The 18,596-nt window shown below is 44.0% G+C and overlaps 1 protein-coding gene across 4 annotated transcripts in view; it reads left to right on the top strand.

The window, feature by feature from the left end:
* XRCC6 (X-ray repair cross complementing 6) overlaps window positions 1-17,101 on the top strand; it is a 55,451-nt gene extending 38,350 nt beyond the window's left edge. For all 4 annotated transcript variants that reach the window (XM_032787261.2, XM_032787251.2, XM_032787236.1 and 1 more), the window contains exons 5-13: window positions 1,276-1,530; window positions 3,428-3,611; window positions 5,743-5,929; window positions 7,454-7,622; window positions 9,907-10,068; window positions 11,324-11,453; window positions 12,787-12,887; window positions 14,257-14,370; window positions 16,342-17,101. In XM_032787261.2, coding sequence (XP_032643152.1) covers window positions 1,276-1,530; window positions 3,428-3,611; window positions 5,743-5,929; window positions 7,454-7,622; window positions 9,907-10,068; window positions 11,324-11,453; window positions 12,787-12,887; window positions 14,257-14,370; window positions 16,342-16,541 — 1,502 coding nt within the window. In that variant the 3' untranslated portion in view covers window positions 16,542-17,101. The remainder of the gene's footprint in view (window positions 1-1,275; window positions 1,531-3,427; window positions 3,612-5,742; window positions 5,930-7,453; window positions 7,623-9,906; window positions 10,069-11,323; window positions 11,454-12,786; window positions 12,888-14,256; window positions 14,371-16,341) is intronic.
* The last annotated feature ends 1,495 nt before the right edge of the window (window positions 17,102-18,596 follow it).

Genomic DNA, 18,596 nt, shown 5'->3' with positions numbered 1-18,596 from the left:
CTTGCAGCACCGTTGAAAAGTACCCCTTGCGGTTTATGTAGTGGGTGCCCTGGTGCTTCAGTGCCAAGATAGGGATATGGGTTCCATCTATTGCCCCACCACAGTTAGGGAATCCCATTGCAGCAAAGCCATCCACTATGACCTGCACATTTCCCAGAGTTACAGCCTTTCGTAGCAGCAGCTTAGTGATTGCTTTGGCTACTTGCATCACATCAGCCCCCAGAGTAGATTTGTCTACTCCATTGATTCCTGACTGACTGATAGCTGTCTGGCGTTGCAAGCTTCCACAGGGCTATTGCCTCTCGCATCTCAACTGTGAGGGCTGCTCTCATCTTGGTATTCTGGCGTTTCAGGGTAGGGGAAAGCAAGTCACAAAGTTCCATGAAAGTGTCCTTATGCATGCGAAAGTTTTGCAGCCACTGGGAATCATCCCACGCCTGCAACACTGTGCTGTCGCACCAGTCTGTGCTTGTTTCCCGGGTCCAAAATCGGCATTTCACAGCTAGAACCTGCCCCATTACCAGCAGGATCTCCAACGCACCAAGGCCTGCAGTTTGAGAGAATTCTGTGTCCATGTCCTCATCACTCTCGTCGCCACTCTGCTGTAACTGTCGCCTCCTCGCCTGGCTTTGCAGGTCCTGGTTCAGCATAAACTGCACGAGAATGCGCAAGGTATTTAAAACATCCATGATTGCTGTCTTGAGCTCAGGAGGGTCCATGCTTGCCATGGTATGGCCTCTGCACAGTTCACCCAGGAAAAAAGGCACGAAACGGTTGTCTGTCACTGCTTTCATGGAGGGAGGGGTGAGGCTGTACCCAGAAGCACCAGCGACAATGTTTTTTGCCCCATCAGGCACTGGGATCTCAACCCAGAATTCTAATGGGCAGGGGATACTGCGAAAACTATAAAATAGTTATGGGATAGCTACCCACAGTGCAACGCTCCGGAAATCGATGCTAGCCTCGGTACATGGACGCACACCGCCGAATTACTGTGCTTTGTGTGGCCGCGTGTACTCAACTTTATACAATCTGTTTTAAAAAACTGGTTTCTGTAAGATCAGAATAATCACGTAGTATAGACATACCCTAAGACACTGAACACTTTTCCTACTCTACACCATGACCCTTTCAGCAGTTGAGATGATGTGAAATATTTGACAAACATCAGCTGTAGGGAGCAATGTGTTTTCTCTGGCAGGAAAAATGGTCAACAGGTTTTGGCTTTTGTGTGTGAACTAGAACCAGTAATACCCTTGCTGTCTTTCCATCTAGGTGCCAAAAGAGTGCTAGAGTTGGATAAGTACAAGGGAGATCAGGGAAAGGTACTCTTTCGTGAGTCGTTTGGCCATAATGCTGACTACTCACTGGGCGAGGCACTCTGGGCCTGCTGTAATCTCTTCAGTGATGTCCAGCTCAAGATGAGCCACAAAAGAATCATGCTGTTCACCAATGAAGACAACCCTCATGGACATGACAGCACTAAAGCTAAACTGGCAAGGACCAAAGCTGCTGACCTTCGAGAGACAGGTAAGCATTTTCACCTTTAATTTAGAAATTGAGCCTAATGAAGAGTAAGTGATGCTTCCCTGCAGCAGACACCAAGTAACCGCTTTGTACAATCTTGGAGGAAAGTGAATGACGTGATCGGATTTGGGGAATTGCCTAGGAGTAAACTGAGCTTTGGGCTGCTACATTTCTGGAGACAATTCCTCAAAATATTTGAGTCAAAACATAAAAATCCTTTCTAAATTAGAGGCTCTCAGTCCAGTTTTTTGAGGTTAATAGGCACTAATTAACCCCCTTTTGTTTGTCTTGGCTTGTAGTCAGGGATTGAAGGGGCCATAGAAATTAAACCCCCTTCGTATTTTCTTGTTTTCCCCCCACTCTTCCAGGAATGGAGTGACATGATCAAATTGACAGGCAAAGAGGATTACTTTAGCAACTGCATCTGTTTCCCTCTCTGCGGTTCAACAACGGCACACATTCTAGGCTTCTGACCCATCACCTCTCTTTGGTGAAAACCCACATCTCTCTCCCTTCTGACTGGGTTTTTTTCAGCCTGCACAGTTCCCTGCTTATACTGAAATATCCCCAGCAAGCTAGAGTGCATAAACAGACCAGTGTCTGTGCTTTGCTTTCTCACCGGAGGCTATTAACAGCTCTAATTGCCAGCAGTCACAAGTTAGCACACAGCTTTTTCTAAGCAAACATATTTATTCTTAAGGTGGAAAGCATTACCGAGAAGATTGTATTAAAAACAATAAAATCTACATACATTCTAATAAGTTTACAAGAGATCACCTTCCAGCTCTAGCTAGGACGCTGATAGGAATCCATCTTAAAAACTCTGCAAAGGGGTTTTTCTGTGGCTACAAGTTCACAGCAGACCTAGCTCAGAACTAGCGCACCCATGAATAGTGCAGTCTTTCCTTTATACAGCTTGGGCCTTTGATCCTGAGATTCTGGGAAGAGATAATCAGTAGACAATGGTTCCCTCCTCAAGCCATAGCTTGAAAAAGCTGTGTTTTTGCGTAATTGGAAGTGGGAATTTGCATTCACCTTCCCCCTAGAGATTTCCCCAGGCAAATCACTTGACACTTGAGTCTCCAAAGTCCATCCTTGCCTGGCATTGTTGAATATAGTCCTTTGACATTCACAACACTTTCCAGGGTTCACATCATGTCTCTTCCCTTCCCTCTCCCCCTCCAGACAAGTTACATACAATGTAAGCCAATAATAACACATCATCTTTGTATTTAATACAATGGACTCGAGAGATACTTTAACTTAATTCAGTAATGTTTTTCAAGGGTATTGCAGAAATTGCCTTCAGTTATAGCTGTATTTTACATGAATTGAAGGAAAGCAATATGTTTGGAGGCCAGAAAGAAGGATGTTGCAGTAGTCACAGCAAGTGGTTGAGACAGCCAATTCCTTTAGAATTCAGTTGGCGTGCTAGAGCCTAAAGGTAGTCAAGCATCCTTAAGACATTATCCTTTATACCTGGCAAAAGAGAATTTTGTGGGGGATTCTCTATAATCTTCCATCTTCTCTTCCACTCCTCTCGCTATGGACAAGAATGAGGAGGATGCAGTTTCTTTGGGAGCCTGTCAGTGCTGCTTTGAGCATTGGCCGCAGTGGGTCACTCTCCTCCCAGATAGGAGCTGAGCATGGTCCCTCTGCTGCATTGCTTGACTAGATGCAAAGAATTACCAGGCTAGTTTTCATTAACTACTTTCTTACAAGAACCAACACTTACCAAAAAAGAAAAATTCTCAGCAAAAGGACAGCTCTTTGTTCTTGGACGACTGTCCATTTCAACTTCCTTTCCCATTTAAAGGAATATCTGAGTATTGTATGAACATGCCAATATAAGTAGGAATCAATTTGTGTGATCCTCCCCACATTTCTACCTTGTCCCCAGGTATCTTCCTTGACTTGATGCACCTGAAGAAGCCTGGGGGGTTCGATATCTCCTTGTTCTACAGGGATATCATAAACACAGCAGAGGACGAAGACCTGGGGGTCCATACTGATGCCTCAAGCAAGCTGGAAGATCTCATGAAGAAAGTGCGAGCAAAGGAGACAAAGAAGCGTGCTTTGGTCAGGTGCGTACCACATGTCAACACTTTGAAATAGCATCAGCAGCCTCTGGAAGGGGTTGTGTCCAGCCTTCTTCATGTGGAAGGATTGTTCTATAGAGATACCATTTGAGCAGTATTTTCACTCCTGGGCCTTAACTCTCTAGCACAAGACTAATGGAACTCTCCTAGCTCGTAGACCCTTGAGGATTGCAGTAGTGGAAAATAGAATGTGAACTAGGCCCCTTCTAGCCACCACATGCCTTCTCCTATTCTGAGAGTGGCCTGAATCATCCTTGTTTCATCATGACCCCAGAGCCCTTTTCTTGACATGGTAGTCTGAGTATGGGACTCATGTCCTCCAAGCATCTCAGAAATCATCTACTGGCAAAAAATCTACAACTCAAACCAGAAAATGTTAATGTTTGTGGTAAAGTCAGGCTAAAGTGGGCCTTTGCACAACAACTGCTTGACTGCCTTCACCTGTCTGAGTTTAGTTTACTGCATTCCAGCATGTTTGGTAGCTATTTCAGTTTGTCACTCTTGTATTAGTCTTTGCAGGCTCTTGTTTTCTGGTTATTATGGGGATTAACACATCTGAAAACTCACATTTAAAAAGTGTTATGGGATATTAATGTGCTCTTGACAAAGCTGCTGAAAATTCCTTCTGAACCATCCAGTTTGTGTGAGTTTATTTCTTCCAGGAAGTTTATTTTCATGGTGGCAATGATTTCAGCCCAGAGTGAGTTCAAGGGCCTAGTGACTGATTCTTCTTATGCCATGTTTTAGAAGGATAAGTTAATGCTGCAGACTCATCCAAGCTTCCTCTTCAAGGTGGTGGTAGACTTCTACCTATCCTTCTGCCAACATTTTCCCCCAGACTGTGGGCCTGTCTGGGGAGGCCTTTCACCATATGCTAGATGTCAAAATGTCCCTGGAGGTTCTGTATGGAGCAGACTGAAACCGTTAGAAATTGTACCCAATTTCTTCTGGTGTGTGTGGTTTTTTTTGTTTTTGTTTTGTTTTTTGTTTAGCACCAGTTTGATCAGCAGTGTTGTACCTGAAAAGACCATGTCTAACTGGATGCCTGCATATCATGACTTGGCTGGGTTGAAACTAGAAGTCTCTGTCAAGGCTCCCACTCAATTTGAGGGAAGGTTCCAGCCATAACCAACCTCAAGGTTCAGTCACAGATGTCTGCAAAGCAAACAAATGGTCATCTCTCCATGCATTTTTAAAGCATTATTGCTTGGGTTCAGAAACAGGAGAGAGTCCCTTCTTAGGATGTCATCCCAGATTTTCAAGTGGCCAGTTTTTGCGTGGGCTTTTCTTACTGATTGCTATTCCTTTTTGCAGACTGGAACCTCTGACATAGTACTTGGACAAGGTACGTTACTCCTTTGTGTTGTTAATGATAACAGCAATAAGGTCAATGCAGACAGTGTGAATAAGGAAGGATATAATTTATATATATATATATATATTTATATAACATCCTCCTTCCTTATTCACACTGTTGGCATTGACTTTGTTGCTGCTAGTTGCAGCAACACTTTATTGCCCTCCTTTGGGGACATCCCTCAAGCTCTTTAACTCTTGTGGAGTGAGAATCCTATGCTGACATTCTCTTTAGAGGAAGGGAAATGCTTTGTTTCACCCTCTCACTGTTCTAATCAGTTTGTAGATTACCATCTCTCTCAAGCCTTGTCTCTTTTCCCCCCAAAGGCATGTTTTTGCTATTGCATTGTCTTGAATTGGCTTTTTATGGGTGCTTTGCCTCCTGTTCGCTCAAAGGAGCTGGCTAAGAGGTCAAAGAGCAGCATTTACATTGAGCATGAAAGTGGTGCACAGTTGTCAGTAGTGGGTCTGTCTTGTGCTCTACCTCACTGTAGCTGCCTTCAAGGGTAAAAAGAATGGAGAACCTGTGAGTTCTGCTAAGTGGTTTGTGTTAAAGACCTCTGACCCAGGACTGAGAATCCTGCACAATATCTTTAGAGAAGCAGAATTGCAAGGTAAGTAATATTTCCATTTCAGAGATGCAGGTGGTGCTGGAAAGTGAATAAAGGCGAACCTGGGGGAATAGACTGTAATGTGAGAGACTTTCTTTATGAAAAGTGTCCATTTAGAAATTTGAAGTCTGTCTGTTATTTCCACACAGGTTAAACTTCCATCTGGGCAAAGACCTGTCCCTCACTGTAGGTGTTTACAGCCTGGTCCAGAAAGCTTTCAAACCATCTCCAGTGAAACTTTATCGGGAAACCAATGAGCCTGTGAAAACAAAGACACGGACATTTAATCGAGAGACAGGCAGCTTGCTTCTACCTAGTGATACCAAGAAGGCTCAGGTAACGCACTCCCTACGCACTTATTCTTCCTGGTGCTGGGGGACCTGCAAGGACATTGAGCATCTGAATAAACCTGCTGCTTATTTTTCTGTTGGCCTTTTAAGATGATGTGCAGAAAGGCACAGTACCACTTGTTCGTACTGTTTGCACCTCTGTCCTCTTAGGGGTCTTTGTCCCATTCATAAGTTAAGCAGAATTTGAGTGGGTCATTGCTTGAGTGAGGCTTTCAAGGGAGAAAAATGCTATTAGTGGAAGTGAGGCTGGGGCTTTATAAGGTGTGCTGTCCTTTCGGAATCAGAACTGTATCATCCTGAAAACATGACACTAGCAGCTCTTGTTTTGTTGCTGGTACCATTTCTTGATGATCTAAACACAGAGGTTTTGACCACTTATAAAGAATATCATTGAATCATTACTTACCATAAGGTCAGGGGTATGAATCTCAATGTCTAAGTTAACTTCCAACCTGGGTAATTGCACTCTGCATCCCTAAAATTCCATCTTTATTCTTCACTCCTCCTGCCGCCATGTAGTATTGCATGGTACACCATGCTCAGGTGTAGCTGTATTTCAGGGCTGGATAAGTGATTCCTGTATACGGTCTGCAAAATACTTTGAGGCTCCAGGATGGAAGGAGTTATATGACTATAAAGTTATTTTGTGTCAATCCTTCTTTTAGCTGAAGATGTTGGGTTTTATTGTCATTAGACACCAATTTCTCAGAGCAGAAGGTGTTTGGAGAAGCACAAGGCTGAAATCCAAACATTTCTCTCCTGTCTGACCTATTGTAGACTGGATGAAAGTACTGAGATTAAATACTATTCTGATCAGATTTGTGAAACAAAGCAGTACTTTCAACCCCCAGGTTGCTCACAGATGTCCGCTTAGAAGCGAGGGTTGTAAGCACACTCCTGTTACTGGGAATTTGCTGAAGCAGATTTTCTTAGTCATTCACGCCAAAACTTCCTCCATAAAGCATCCTGCCAGGTCCTACACTGAATGCCATGGAGTACCATGGAAACTAGTGCAAAGGGATCCAAAGTGTGTCTGAGGGGGACTGGTGATGAATAGATAAAAATTAAATTATTGTCTGAATGGGTGATTTAAAAACCTGGGATTAGAGAAATTGAAAGGCGCATGAGAAATGTTCCATTATGGGCAGTAGCAGGACTGCTCTTTACGTAGACTGGCTATCAGTGCTTTTAAACAGCTGGCTTTGTCAACGCTGAATGTATTTGATTTGTTCAATCCTGTGTGTGAAACCATTTGGATTTTGCTTTAACCAGCAGTGAGCTGGTTTCTCCTCATGCCAGCTTGGAAATACATCTCACAGATCTTTCCTTTGAGCTGGAAAATATCTTTGGTGGGTAACCTAGTCATCTTGCCCATTCCCACAGTCCCCTTTTTGCCACTCCCCCATATGTTTCATCATAGGGACAATGGAATCCATTCTCCTTATGCCCTCTCTGCTGAATGGGTGACCTCTCCATTCTCATAATTGTCTTTTTTTCTTCTATTTGTTAGACCTATGGGAACCGTCAGATTGTACTGGAGAAAGAGGAGGTAGAAGAAGTGAAGAGATTTGATTCCCCAGGTTTGGTCCTGATTGGCTTTAAACCATTGGTGATGCTGAAACAGCACCATTACATCAAGCCCTCCCAGTTCATCTATCCTGAAGAGTCCTTCATTAGTGGTAAGCAAAACTGGGAGAGATTGACCACCTGGCAGTGCAACAGCAAACTAATTGACAGAAGAGTGAAACAGAGCCATCATTTAAGAGGGACATAGGACATATAGAATTTAGTTTGCTCCCTTGCCCAGTACAGCAACTCCTTGCTTAATGTTGTAGTTATGTTCCTGAAAAATGCCACTTTAAGCAAAATGATGCTGAGCCAATCCAATTTCCCCATAAGAATTAATGTAAATGGAGGGGCTAAGTTCCAGGGGAAGTTTTTTTTGCCAGACAAAAGACACACACACATTCTCTCTCTCTCTCTCCCCCCCCCCCCTCACTTTTAAACAAAAATGTAATACTGTACACAGCAATAATGATTGTGAAGCTTGGTTGACGTGGTGGAGGAAGACAGTGGGATATTTCCCAGGGAATGCCTTACTGTTAAATAATGAACTAGCACTCAGATGAGCCCTCAAGGGTTAACACGTTGTTAATGTAGCCGCTCACTCTACAAGACAGTACAAATGGAGGGAGGAGACACACACCGTGTGCGTGTGCGTGCGTGTGTGTGTGTGTGTGTGTGAAAGAGAGAGAGAAGGAGAGACAGAGACACAGTGTGTGAGAGAGATGTGCTCATTGCCCCTTTAAGTACACCGCCTTTTTAAGTAAATCAGTAAGTTGAGACAGCAGCAGCTGCCAGCAAGCTCCCTCCGTCCTGAGCCCTGTCATGTCTGCTGCCCTATCTGTGAAGATGAGGTACAGGAGTGGGGGCAGGGGGACACCCGGACATCAGCACCCCTCTTCCTCCTCCCTCCCCCCATTCCACAACAAGCAGGAGGGTCCCTGGAGCAGCTCCAAGGCAAAGGGCAGGAGCAGCACACAGCAATGGGGGGAGGGACAGCTGAAGCACCCGGCAATCAATAGCCTGCTGGATGGCTGCCGCACAGAGAACTTAGGGGAGCTGATAGGGGGGCTGCTGGCCTACCCTGGTTCCAAGCCCCCACCAGCTAGCTCCAATGGGCTGCTTTTTCTGCAAGCAGTGGACAAAGCAGGTGGCTGCCAAACAACATTATAAGGGAGCATTGCGCAACTTCAAACGAGCGTGTTCTCTAATTGATCAACAACTTAACATCAGACTGGATGACATTAAGTGAGGAGTTACTGTACCAAATCTTAAAAGAGCAATAATGTGGGTTTAACTCTCTGCTCCCCCAGTCACAGCTAATGTTCTCTTCCTTCCCCACTATGCTTCTGAACCTGTTCTGTCTTATAAGCAGCTGATCAAATGTGCCCGCAAAAGGTTTGCTTTTGTCATTCACAGTAGTGTCTGTATTTGAAACCTGAGGTATATTGGAAGGCAGGAACCAGAACAGAGAGCTCTAGGGTCATGGGTAGGAAATCTAGATTCAAAGGTGGCAATTATATCAGCTAAGCAGGACAAAGGCAATGCCAAGGAGGGATGTATGTGTTAGCATTTGGGAGTTCTGGATTATTTTATAAACAGATGTAACTGTAGGGGCTGGAACCTGGGCCTTTTTTATCTTCCGTCACCATGTTATGTGTGTTCTTGGAGTGGGGAGATAATACAGTAACTTGTAAGTGAACAGTGCTTGAGATGAAGTAGTTAATAGTTGTGTCACATACAGAGTAGGCCATCAACTAAAAAGGGCTCTGGTAGGACAGGGTTCCCTTCTCCCTCAGCATCTGAGACAGTGCTCCTGGTATGGGATGTAAGGCATACTCCCTTGAGTGTTGGGGTAGATATTTAGCTAACTCCTTTACTGCCTTACGGTCCATTTAGGTCCAGCAGAACAGCACCTGCATGGCTCTTGACTACATAGTCTGAGTTAGGTGTCTGGTGAAAATAAAAGCTAATGTTTTGGTCTGGAAAGAGGATGGAGTTTTTACAACCTAGATTCTTAGTACCCTGCCTCTGCAGTGAGGGCCTTGGGTCTACCATTGCTAGGCCTCCAAGAGAGTGTACTGTACATATCCAAATTGAAGGGGGGCTTTGCCAGATATCTCCTTCCATTCTCTTCCCTCTTCTCCTGTTGCAAATGTTGGCGAGTCCAGCAATCTCCAGCATTCTCTTGCTCTTCTGTTCAGGTGAGACCATGTTATCTCAGAGTTTTGCCCTGTTAACGTTATTTTTCTGCCTCCTCTTCTGGCCTCCATCTGGAGTATTGCAGGTATATTCAAAAAGTGGCAGATGCTAAGGCCTATAATGTTTTGGGTCAAGTGTCTGTGTCCCAAGAGGGAGCAGGGTTCTTAGTCTGACAGATATATGGCTTTTATTGCACAGGGAGTACAACTCTGTTTAATGCCTTACTGACCAAGTGCCTAGACAAAGAGGTGATGGCATTGTGCAGGTACACCCGCTGCCGGAACACTCCCCCCCGTTTTGTGGCCCTGGTCCCACAGGAAGAGGAGCTGGATGAACAGAAAGTGCAGACAGCCCCTCCAGGTATGTGAAGAGACTGCATTTTTTCCATCTTGCAGCAAGAAAAAAGCTGTCAGCTAGAGAACATGCACTATCCCTGCCAGATACTGCCTGCTGCCTAGTATAAAGATTGGGGAGAAAGTGACTCGCAAAAGAGGAGATGGTCATGTCAGGAATCTGACACAGAACAAGTTGCTCATTGGTCTCTAGCCACAGTTGCTCACCTGAAATATTTGCTTTGCACAGGTCCGCTACAATTTTTCAGTTGAGGCAATTTAAAATGAATGCCTGCTACTATGGATTTCTGATGCAAGGCTGGTATTGGTCTTGCTTAGCTGTGCCATGTTGCACCTGTGTACTGTGCCCTGCTGCACATTTTAAAAGCCTCCATTTGTGTCCGTTTTGCCTGGATAAAATAACACGCAAGTCCAATGTGGCTGCAACAGTTTCCCTCCCCTCCCACATCTTTGCTAACTGCTTCAGGTAGCCAACATCAGAATGGAAAAATCTCTTTCTGTTGGTTACCTGGAGCTCTTATGCCTCCTTGAATTTAGTTCTGTCCCTGGGCTCTTCTGAAGGTTGAGTGATGATGATTTTCATTTACTGATTGTCACTGTGTAACAATTGAGTGGGGGTGTTATGAAAGAGCAGTGGTAAATTATTCTCCTTCTGCTTTTCCTCACCTTTATAATTGGAGAGCCCTGGGTTGAGAAGTTTGGGGAGAAAAATAATGCTGCATGCATGTAGTGTGTCGTTCTATCCAATCTCTTCATAAGCATTAATTCCATTGTCGCAACACCACCACTGTGAGATGTATCAGTGTTCTCCTGATGGAGTGGTGCAGAAAAGACAGGTGGCTTGCCCAACTCCACTGAGAATCAGTGTCCGATGGAATTACAACTCAAGAATCCCTAGTTCCTGCTCACACACTTAGATCGTATCTCTCAAAAGTCAGCAGCATTAATTATTATTGATACTGATTTATATTATGGTGGCCAGAGACTCCAGTCAGGATTGGGCTTCACTGTGCTGTGTGCTGTTTGAATACCCCTGAAGATAATGTTGGCTCTTCAGAAAAGAGACTGCCTAAGAAGTGTCTGAAAAGGGAAGAGATGCTAGTTAATTGTGCATTATTGACAGATTGTATACAGTAAGTCTCTGGCTAGCATAGATAAATTTTCCTGCCGACCCAACTGCAAAGCATTTTGGGCTTGCCCTCGACATGCTGTTCTGAGGTCAGGCTTTCAGATAACTGATCTCTGGTCTCTCTCTGGTCTAGGTTTCCACCTCATTTTCCTGCCTTATGCAGATGACAAACGGAAAATTGACTTTACAGAAAAGGTCCCAGCCAATGATGAACAGGTGGACAAAATGAAGGAAATAATCCAGAAACTCCGGTTCAAGTACAGGTGAATGGAGGCCAGAGGCACGGGGCATGAAAACGCAAAGCTATCACCTGCTGTGTTGTACAGTGTTCAGCGGCAGCTGTGGTATGCACACAGAATCATAGACTTCAAAGCACTAGGTGGTTGAAACTGTGCAATTTATAAGTCAACTTGAGTGCTTTTTCTTAACTTTGAATGAATTTGTTTGGCTGTCTGGTGTTCCAAGGACATGTCTACTCTAAACATTATATAAAACCATTGTTTGAAATGCTTTGATCATGCAACACTTTTACGGTATGGTGTCTGCATACAACAGCTAAGCCAGACAGCTTTCGGGTATTGATTATAATGGTTGGCCACAAAACTTAAACCAGACCTGACCTAAAGATCTGCTCTCATCTGGTGCAATCCACTGTGCTGTCTGCCCCATTGGTCAAACCTCCAATACATGTCTAGATAAAATGAATTAGTCCTAATTCCATCCCAGGGTGCAATATCTCACATTTGGAAATTACCCCAAAGCTCCTACCTCAAGGGGCCAAAATTGAGCTGCTAATTGAAAATTAGCTGTGGTATAGGTCTCCAAGGCACTCTGCTTAGGTGTGTTTGCACTAAGCTAGGAGATTGTCGCAGGGAGATTGATTGCCTGAACTAGTTTGTTACATCGTTTGTCCTTGCAACAGTTTGAGGCATACATTCACATGCAGTGGGCTATGCCTAAGACACTATATTAATAAACCAAAAACTAACATGTGTAGCAGAGCTATTTTGACACCACCCCCACACAGCATGCCTTAAACAGTTGTACCAGTACATTCTGGGACTCCTTTAACACATGTCCCATAGAGCAGGCCATTACACCATGTTCCAGAGGCAGTATGTTTCAGTGACCATGAGAGAACCCATGTCTGATCTATCTGTAAGTCAAGCATTTTAGGATGTTTAAATGAAAAGTCCTACTGGATAATTGTTAAAGGGAGTTATGCCTCTCCATCTTGAAGAGGATCAACTTCATAGTGCTCACATTAAAGAGAATGTGTATTCAGATATTGACTGCGTGGAAAGGGGCAAAACTGGTTTTGAAGTGTGGGCTGATGCCGTCTTCATTTCTTTCACATATATACATCATGCTTATTAATAAACTGGCAGCTTATTAAGCTGGCGACATGGTGACTACTTCTGCAGGCAGTAAACCTGAGAGAAAACCAGTCCTCAGTGAAGCACCACTGGTGATGGGGATGCTTAATTGTGATGGGGAGGATGGGGAATTGACTTCTGGACTGGGGGCTCAGTAGTCCTAGTTATGGGCTCAGCTTATTCCTGACGTGTGTTGAATGTTTCTGGGTTTTGATGGCAGGAACGACAGCTTTGAGAATCCGGTTCTGCAGCAGCATTTTAGGAACTTGGAAGCCTTGGCACTGGACTTGATCGAGCCTGAGCAAGCTGAAGATCTGACACGTGAGAACGATGAGTGGATGCAAAGAGGGTGGGGGTAGAGGCCACTTGATTTTTCACTCTAGACGGTGGTGTGTTTCTGGAAAACAGAAATGGACTTCTGGTGCTTTTAAACCAGTTAGCCTTGTGCAATGCTAGGACTTAATTCAGAGTGTGTGGTGGTAATAACATACTTCAGTCTCTTTAATTTTGTAATTCTGGTTCTGTTCTCTTCCTCTCGGATACCCCTTCCTCCCCAATAAGTACTTGATAAAATGGCCCTTCCAGTTCTGTTGAAAAACTGCTAACTTTGTGCAGTGTACAAATGGCCACTTGCACTAAATTAAGACGAAACTCATATCACTTGTGACTTAGAGCTAAATACTGCCCTTGAACAGACCTGCAGTTCTCACTTAAGTGAATGAAAGCTGTAAGTGCTTACTGAAGGCAGAAACTGGCCCTAAACCTAGATTTTGAATCTAGGTATCTAGATGTCAGGAGCAGCTCTTCTCCAAAAATCCCTCATTAGGTCTTAAAGTCATGGCCAAAGAAAGTAAAGGGGAGACTGAATAACTTACTTTTTTGAAATGAAGATTGAACAGTTTTCCTTATAGGAAAACTGCTGTTTTCCCTGTAACTCCCTTCTTTAAAAGGTCTAGCTAGCATTTAACTCTGATAAATTAATGGAATGAATGACTTGTCCAGTGGATTTATAGTGGCAGAATGATGCCACCCTGTGGTCAGTAAGAGCATATATGTGAGAATTTTCCCAGGAAAAGCTGTAACTTTTTTCACTGTTTTTCTGTATGTCTGGAAAAGTGTTAAAATTATCTGTATTGCGGTAGTGCCTAAGGATCCCATTCAACAGTCAGAATCCCATTGTGTTAGACAGTGGATACACACAGCAAAAATGATTTCTGCGCTGAAGTGCTTATAGTGTAAGACGAAAGACAACAGGTGAATATAAAAAACAGATAGGGATAGTCCAACATAACAGTGAGATGAATTAAAAGCTGCAGCATACCTATTTCTCTAGCATGCTGTTATATTTTTTCTTCTGTTTGGTCTGTGCATAAGCATGTCTGTCCTTCCTGTTTAGGTATATGTACAAGTCTAATTAGTAGTAAGACATTACACATGGGCAATATAAGTTAATGGTATCATTGAGAACCTCACTTCCTGACTCTTGTGCATTCAAAATTTGTAACTACTATTGCATTAACATACCTTTTTGCATTTAATTTCTCATCTTTGCAAAGCCTTTTGGAATGATAGTTATTCTGAAGACAATCCTCTCTTGCGGTACACAGGAATATGGTGGTGACATTTTCAGTCATACAGGTTTCCCTGTGCTTGGTTATATTTTTGTGAGTATGAATTTCTCTTCTGTCAGAGCCCAAGGTTGAGGCGATGAACCACAGACTAGGTGATCTGGTGGAGCAGTTTAAGCAGCTGGTTTACCCTCCTGACTACAATCCTGAAGGGAAAGCTATGAAGCGGAAACAAGGTGAGTGGCAGTGAGGAGCCTGCAGCATTCTGTCCATATTAGCTGTGTGCTGAGAAGTCTGCATTTCTCAGTTTATCTCATGGTTTAAAGAAACTTGTTATGAAACCACTGTCGCTGATAGACTGTCGGTTGGCTTCAAGCCAAAATGGAGTCATACCACCTGGGATTGTGGCCTCATTAGAACTCTCAAGCTGAAATAGCGTTTGGTCAAATTGGATGAATGGGAGATCTCTTAAGGAAAACCCAGCTTGCAGCAGGAAGTAATGTGGGTCAATAAATAGAGCAACCTTTAAATGTTTTTGCTCATTTTGGCTTGAGGTGATTTTTTTTTTTTTCGAGACAGGCCAGCAAAATCTTTATTTATTTATTATCATTTACCCATACCATGAATAAGACTGCCTGGGCTGCTAAATTTTTTTGTAAGGCTGTAGTAAGCGATTTCTTCCCTTAAAGTAACGATGCAGTGTTCCACTATGAACTTAGCTGTACACCACAATTGTAATTAAGATTCCATGGGACTTTTCATAAGAGTGGGATGTTAACTAGGGGGTCCTAGCCAGATTCCATGTTGGGACTTTACATTCTGCTGTGCTGTCCCTGTGAAAATCCCCCATAGTGTCATTTGGTTATGGAGTCTTTCCCATTAAGCCACAAACCGTTCCAGCCAGGATACATTAGTCGACAGCATATAAATGTGTGTATATTAAATATGCATTAAGCACCAGTAATATTAAGCACAAATATTGTAACAGTGTGTGGCAAATTCCCGATACTGTTATGCTGGGTCTCGTGCTTTCTCTTCTTTGGGGAAGGTTCAGGGTGCCATTGCTTGCCTCTGAATTGGTATTTTAATTAGCCCACTAGCGTCCTTGAGGAAGGGAGTGGAGAGGGAGGGACCTAGGCCCACCTTCTTCTCCAGGTCCCAACCCAGGGGCCCTGAGGCTTGTGGTGACCCACTTGAATTAGCGGTTCCTTCCCCTGGGCTACTTCCCTCTCCTGCCCTTCAGCTTGTGAAGGGGCTTCTAGCCCTCCTTCTACATAAGCCAGTTGCCCCTTACCTAGGGTTTTTTTGGATTTCGCAGCTCTCTGCAGCACTCCTCCAAACTTTCCTTTTGGTCTCTCTTCAAAACTGTTCTCTGTTCCAACTCCTTCAAAATGCTCTCTGCTCTAACTCCCACACTGTCTGACTGAAGCAGGGGTTTTTATCATATGACTGACTGCTGGTGCTCGAATTGGCTTCAGGTGCTCTAGTTAATCTATAGCAAACCTTCCTCCCCTTGCAGGGAATAAGGTTCCCTGCTAACACTGTCCTGCTGCCCTCTGCCCATGCTGTATCACAAGTGAAATAGCTTAAACTGGCCGATGCCCTAATCCTGTTCACTTATGCTAAGTAGCCTGTATCTCCTTGAATTTGCTGAAGTAAGCATTTGGCACAATCAGATAGGAAATTTGTTCTCTCTTAGTACAAACTAGAGAAGTACCTTCCTAGATCAGTACCAGGAATGCTAGTATTCAAAACAAAGATAAGGGAGGAACAGAAAAACAAGCTAGGGACCTGAAACAAACTGATGGGTTGGATTTTAGTGACATATAAAGAAATGTGTAGCTTGTAAAATCATATAAATAAAACCAGCTGAAATATGTAACTTGAGGAGCACACCTTCTGCATGAGGTGAATATAATATCCCTGCATGGGACTGCTCTTCAGAGACTGGTATTGTATAGAACCTTCTTTCCTGTACCATCTCAATAAACCGAACTGACATTGGTTATTTGATCTCCTCGAATCAATAACCAATACAGCTGCTTCAAAGATGAAATGCAGAATCTAGACATTTGCCACATATCTATACATAGCTATTAAGCCACTGCTTACTTATCGGTTACTAGACTGGCATATTAAGTTTTGCAGTGTTTTCCCTATACATACAGTTCTTTTAATGTTGTGATCCAAATTTCTTTTTCTAATAGGAGAAGGTGCTGGCCAAACAGAGAAGAAGCCCAGGATGGAAGTCTCCAAGGATGAGCTTAGGAGCCATGTACAGAAGGGCACTCTGGGCAAATTCACCGTGCCTGTTCTGAAGGAAGCATGCAGGGTTTATGGGCTGAAAGGCGGTGGGAAGAAGCAAGAACTTCTAGATGCACTGACTGAGTATTTCAGCAAGTTCTAACCAGGAACTGAGGACTTTGATGACAAAGGGGTGATTCCCTTCTGCTTAAAACTTTCAGTCTGCTCACCTGGGTGTTGGGTCTGAGTTTAGTTTTGATGCTGGTGGAAGAAGGGCGGGGGTTGGGGGGGCAGACAGAATCTCTTCACTGCGTCAAACACTGCAGACTCTAGTGGAAATAAGTTTATTTCTTCCTTTTGGTGACAATAGATCCTCTTAGCAATTGTGTCTTCTGCTGGTGGTAGCAGATGGCAAAATAAACCTCATCCCAACTCTGGTCCTCCAATTCAGATGAACACTGTTGTGCCTTGTTGGTGTCTGAATAAATGCAGGTTTGTTTTGGAACCTTTACTTCTTTGGAACAGTGGGAATGGCATAGAAGAGATGCTGTCATGTACAACAAAACTTGCTCATTTTAAATAAGTGGAAGAATGTATGATGGTGGATGAAATAGTGCTACATTGCTATCCGACTTACCTCGCAAGTGTGTATGCTTACAAGAACTATAAAAGTGGCATCTTACTGTACTGATTAACACATTAAACTTATCAGAACCAAAATCATTATGCAAGAACAAGTTGGATTCTGTTCTGCCTTAAGCATAATCAAAGTTGTGAACATATACTGATAATAGCATAGGCAGAAAACGATTTAGTGCTCGGTAATAGCAGTAAAGAAAAAAAAAACTGGATCTTTTCCCTTTTGAAAGCTAAATTTGCCAAAGGCAAAAAAGGCTAAAGATAACTAGTTTCCTCTTAAACATTAAATATCAGGTCATGTATTCCCTTTGAGGAGGGAAGAGGGATAATGACATCCCATTAGGCCAGTGTTTTCAAACTTCTTTTTTTTCCTGGGGACCTAGTTGAAGAAAATTGGTGGTGCCCATAACCCAATGGAGCTGGGGATGAGGGCTGAGGCAGAGGTTTGGAGTGTGGGGGTGGGCTTTGGGCTGGAGGAAGGGGTTAGGGTGCAGGAGGGGGTCAGGGCTGTGGGCTGGGGATGAGGGATGCAGGAGGGACCCTGGGTTGGGGGGCTCAAGCCTGGGGCAGGGGATTGGGGTGCAGGCACGGATTTACCGCAAGCGGCACAGCCAGGGTGCACTGTGGACTGCGCTGTGTCCTGGAAGCAGCCAGCAGCAGGTCTTGTTCCTAGGAAGAGGCATGCAAGCAGCTGGCCGTTTCTGGGGCACAGTGCAGTGTCGGAAAAGGCAGGCACTAGCCTGCCTTAGCTGGGCAGCAGTGCTGACAGGACTTTTAATGTTCAGGTTGGCGGTGCTGACCAGAGCAAGGCAACCCCGAGCCTTATGTGCTGGGGTTATGACCCACAGATTGAAAAATGCTGCATTAGGCTGTAACCCAGACACTGCTTTTCCACTCTCAAAGGAGGGTGAGTCAGATGTCTGAAAGCAGAGGTGTGAGCTATACCTTGAAAAAGGGCATGTTGGGGTGGTTCCTCTTCATTACTTCCATTGATTTTTTGTATCAAAGTGGGACCTATGACATGTAAATGTGTTTAAACTACCAGCACTAGAAAGCGTCAGACTAGTGACTACACCCTTTATATATAGTTAAGAACCAGGTCTTGTTCTAGAAGACAATGTTGCTAACTGAAGTGTAACTACAGTTCCAGCCCTGTTCCCATCCTGTGGTCTATCCCTTTCTCCATGTATAACAGGTGCATGAGCTTGGCCCAGAAGCAGGACTAAGCTGTTGTAGGCAAAATGGGGTGATGTTTTATGGTGTAATATGGGCCTCCACACTACATAATAGTGATGTCAGGGGGAAAAATTGCTCTGGATCCTTTTTCTAGTGAGCCCTGACTTGAAGGTTAGCAGTCTACAATACTGGAAAGACATTCTGATGCTATCACATCCTTACTTTGTAATTAATATGTACATATCTCAAAGGGTTTTCTGGTGTACTTTCTAGTACATGAGTGGGCAAACTCTGGTCCAGGAGCTGCATCTGGCCCTTGAACTCCTGTTGGGGAGTGGGGTCTGGGGCTTGTCTCTCTCTGGCTCCTATGCATAGGGGAACCCAGGGGGCTACACACTGCTCT

The sequence above is a fragment of the Chelonoidis abingdonii genome, chromosome 1, assembly GCF_003597395.2.
Source record: "Chelonoidis abingdonii isolate Lonesome George chromosome 1, CheloAbing_2.0, whole genome shotgun sequence".
Lineage (NCBI taxonomy): Eukaryota > Metazoa > Chordata > Testudines > Testudinidae > Chelonoidis > Chelonoidis abingdonii.
The sequence above is the reverse complement of the archived record's forward strand: the minus strand, read 5'-3'. Positions and strand labels throughout refer to the sequence as shown.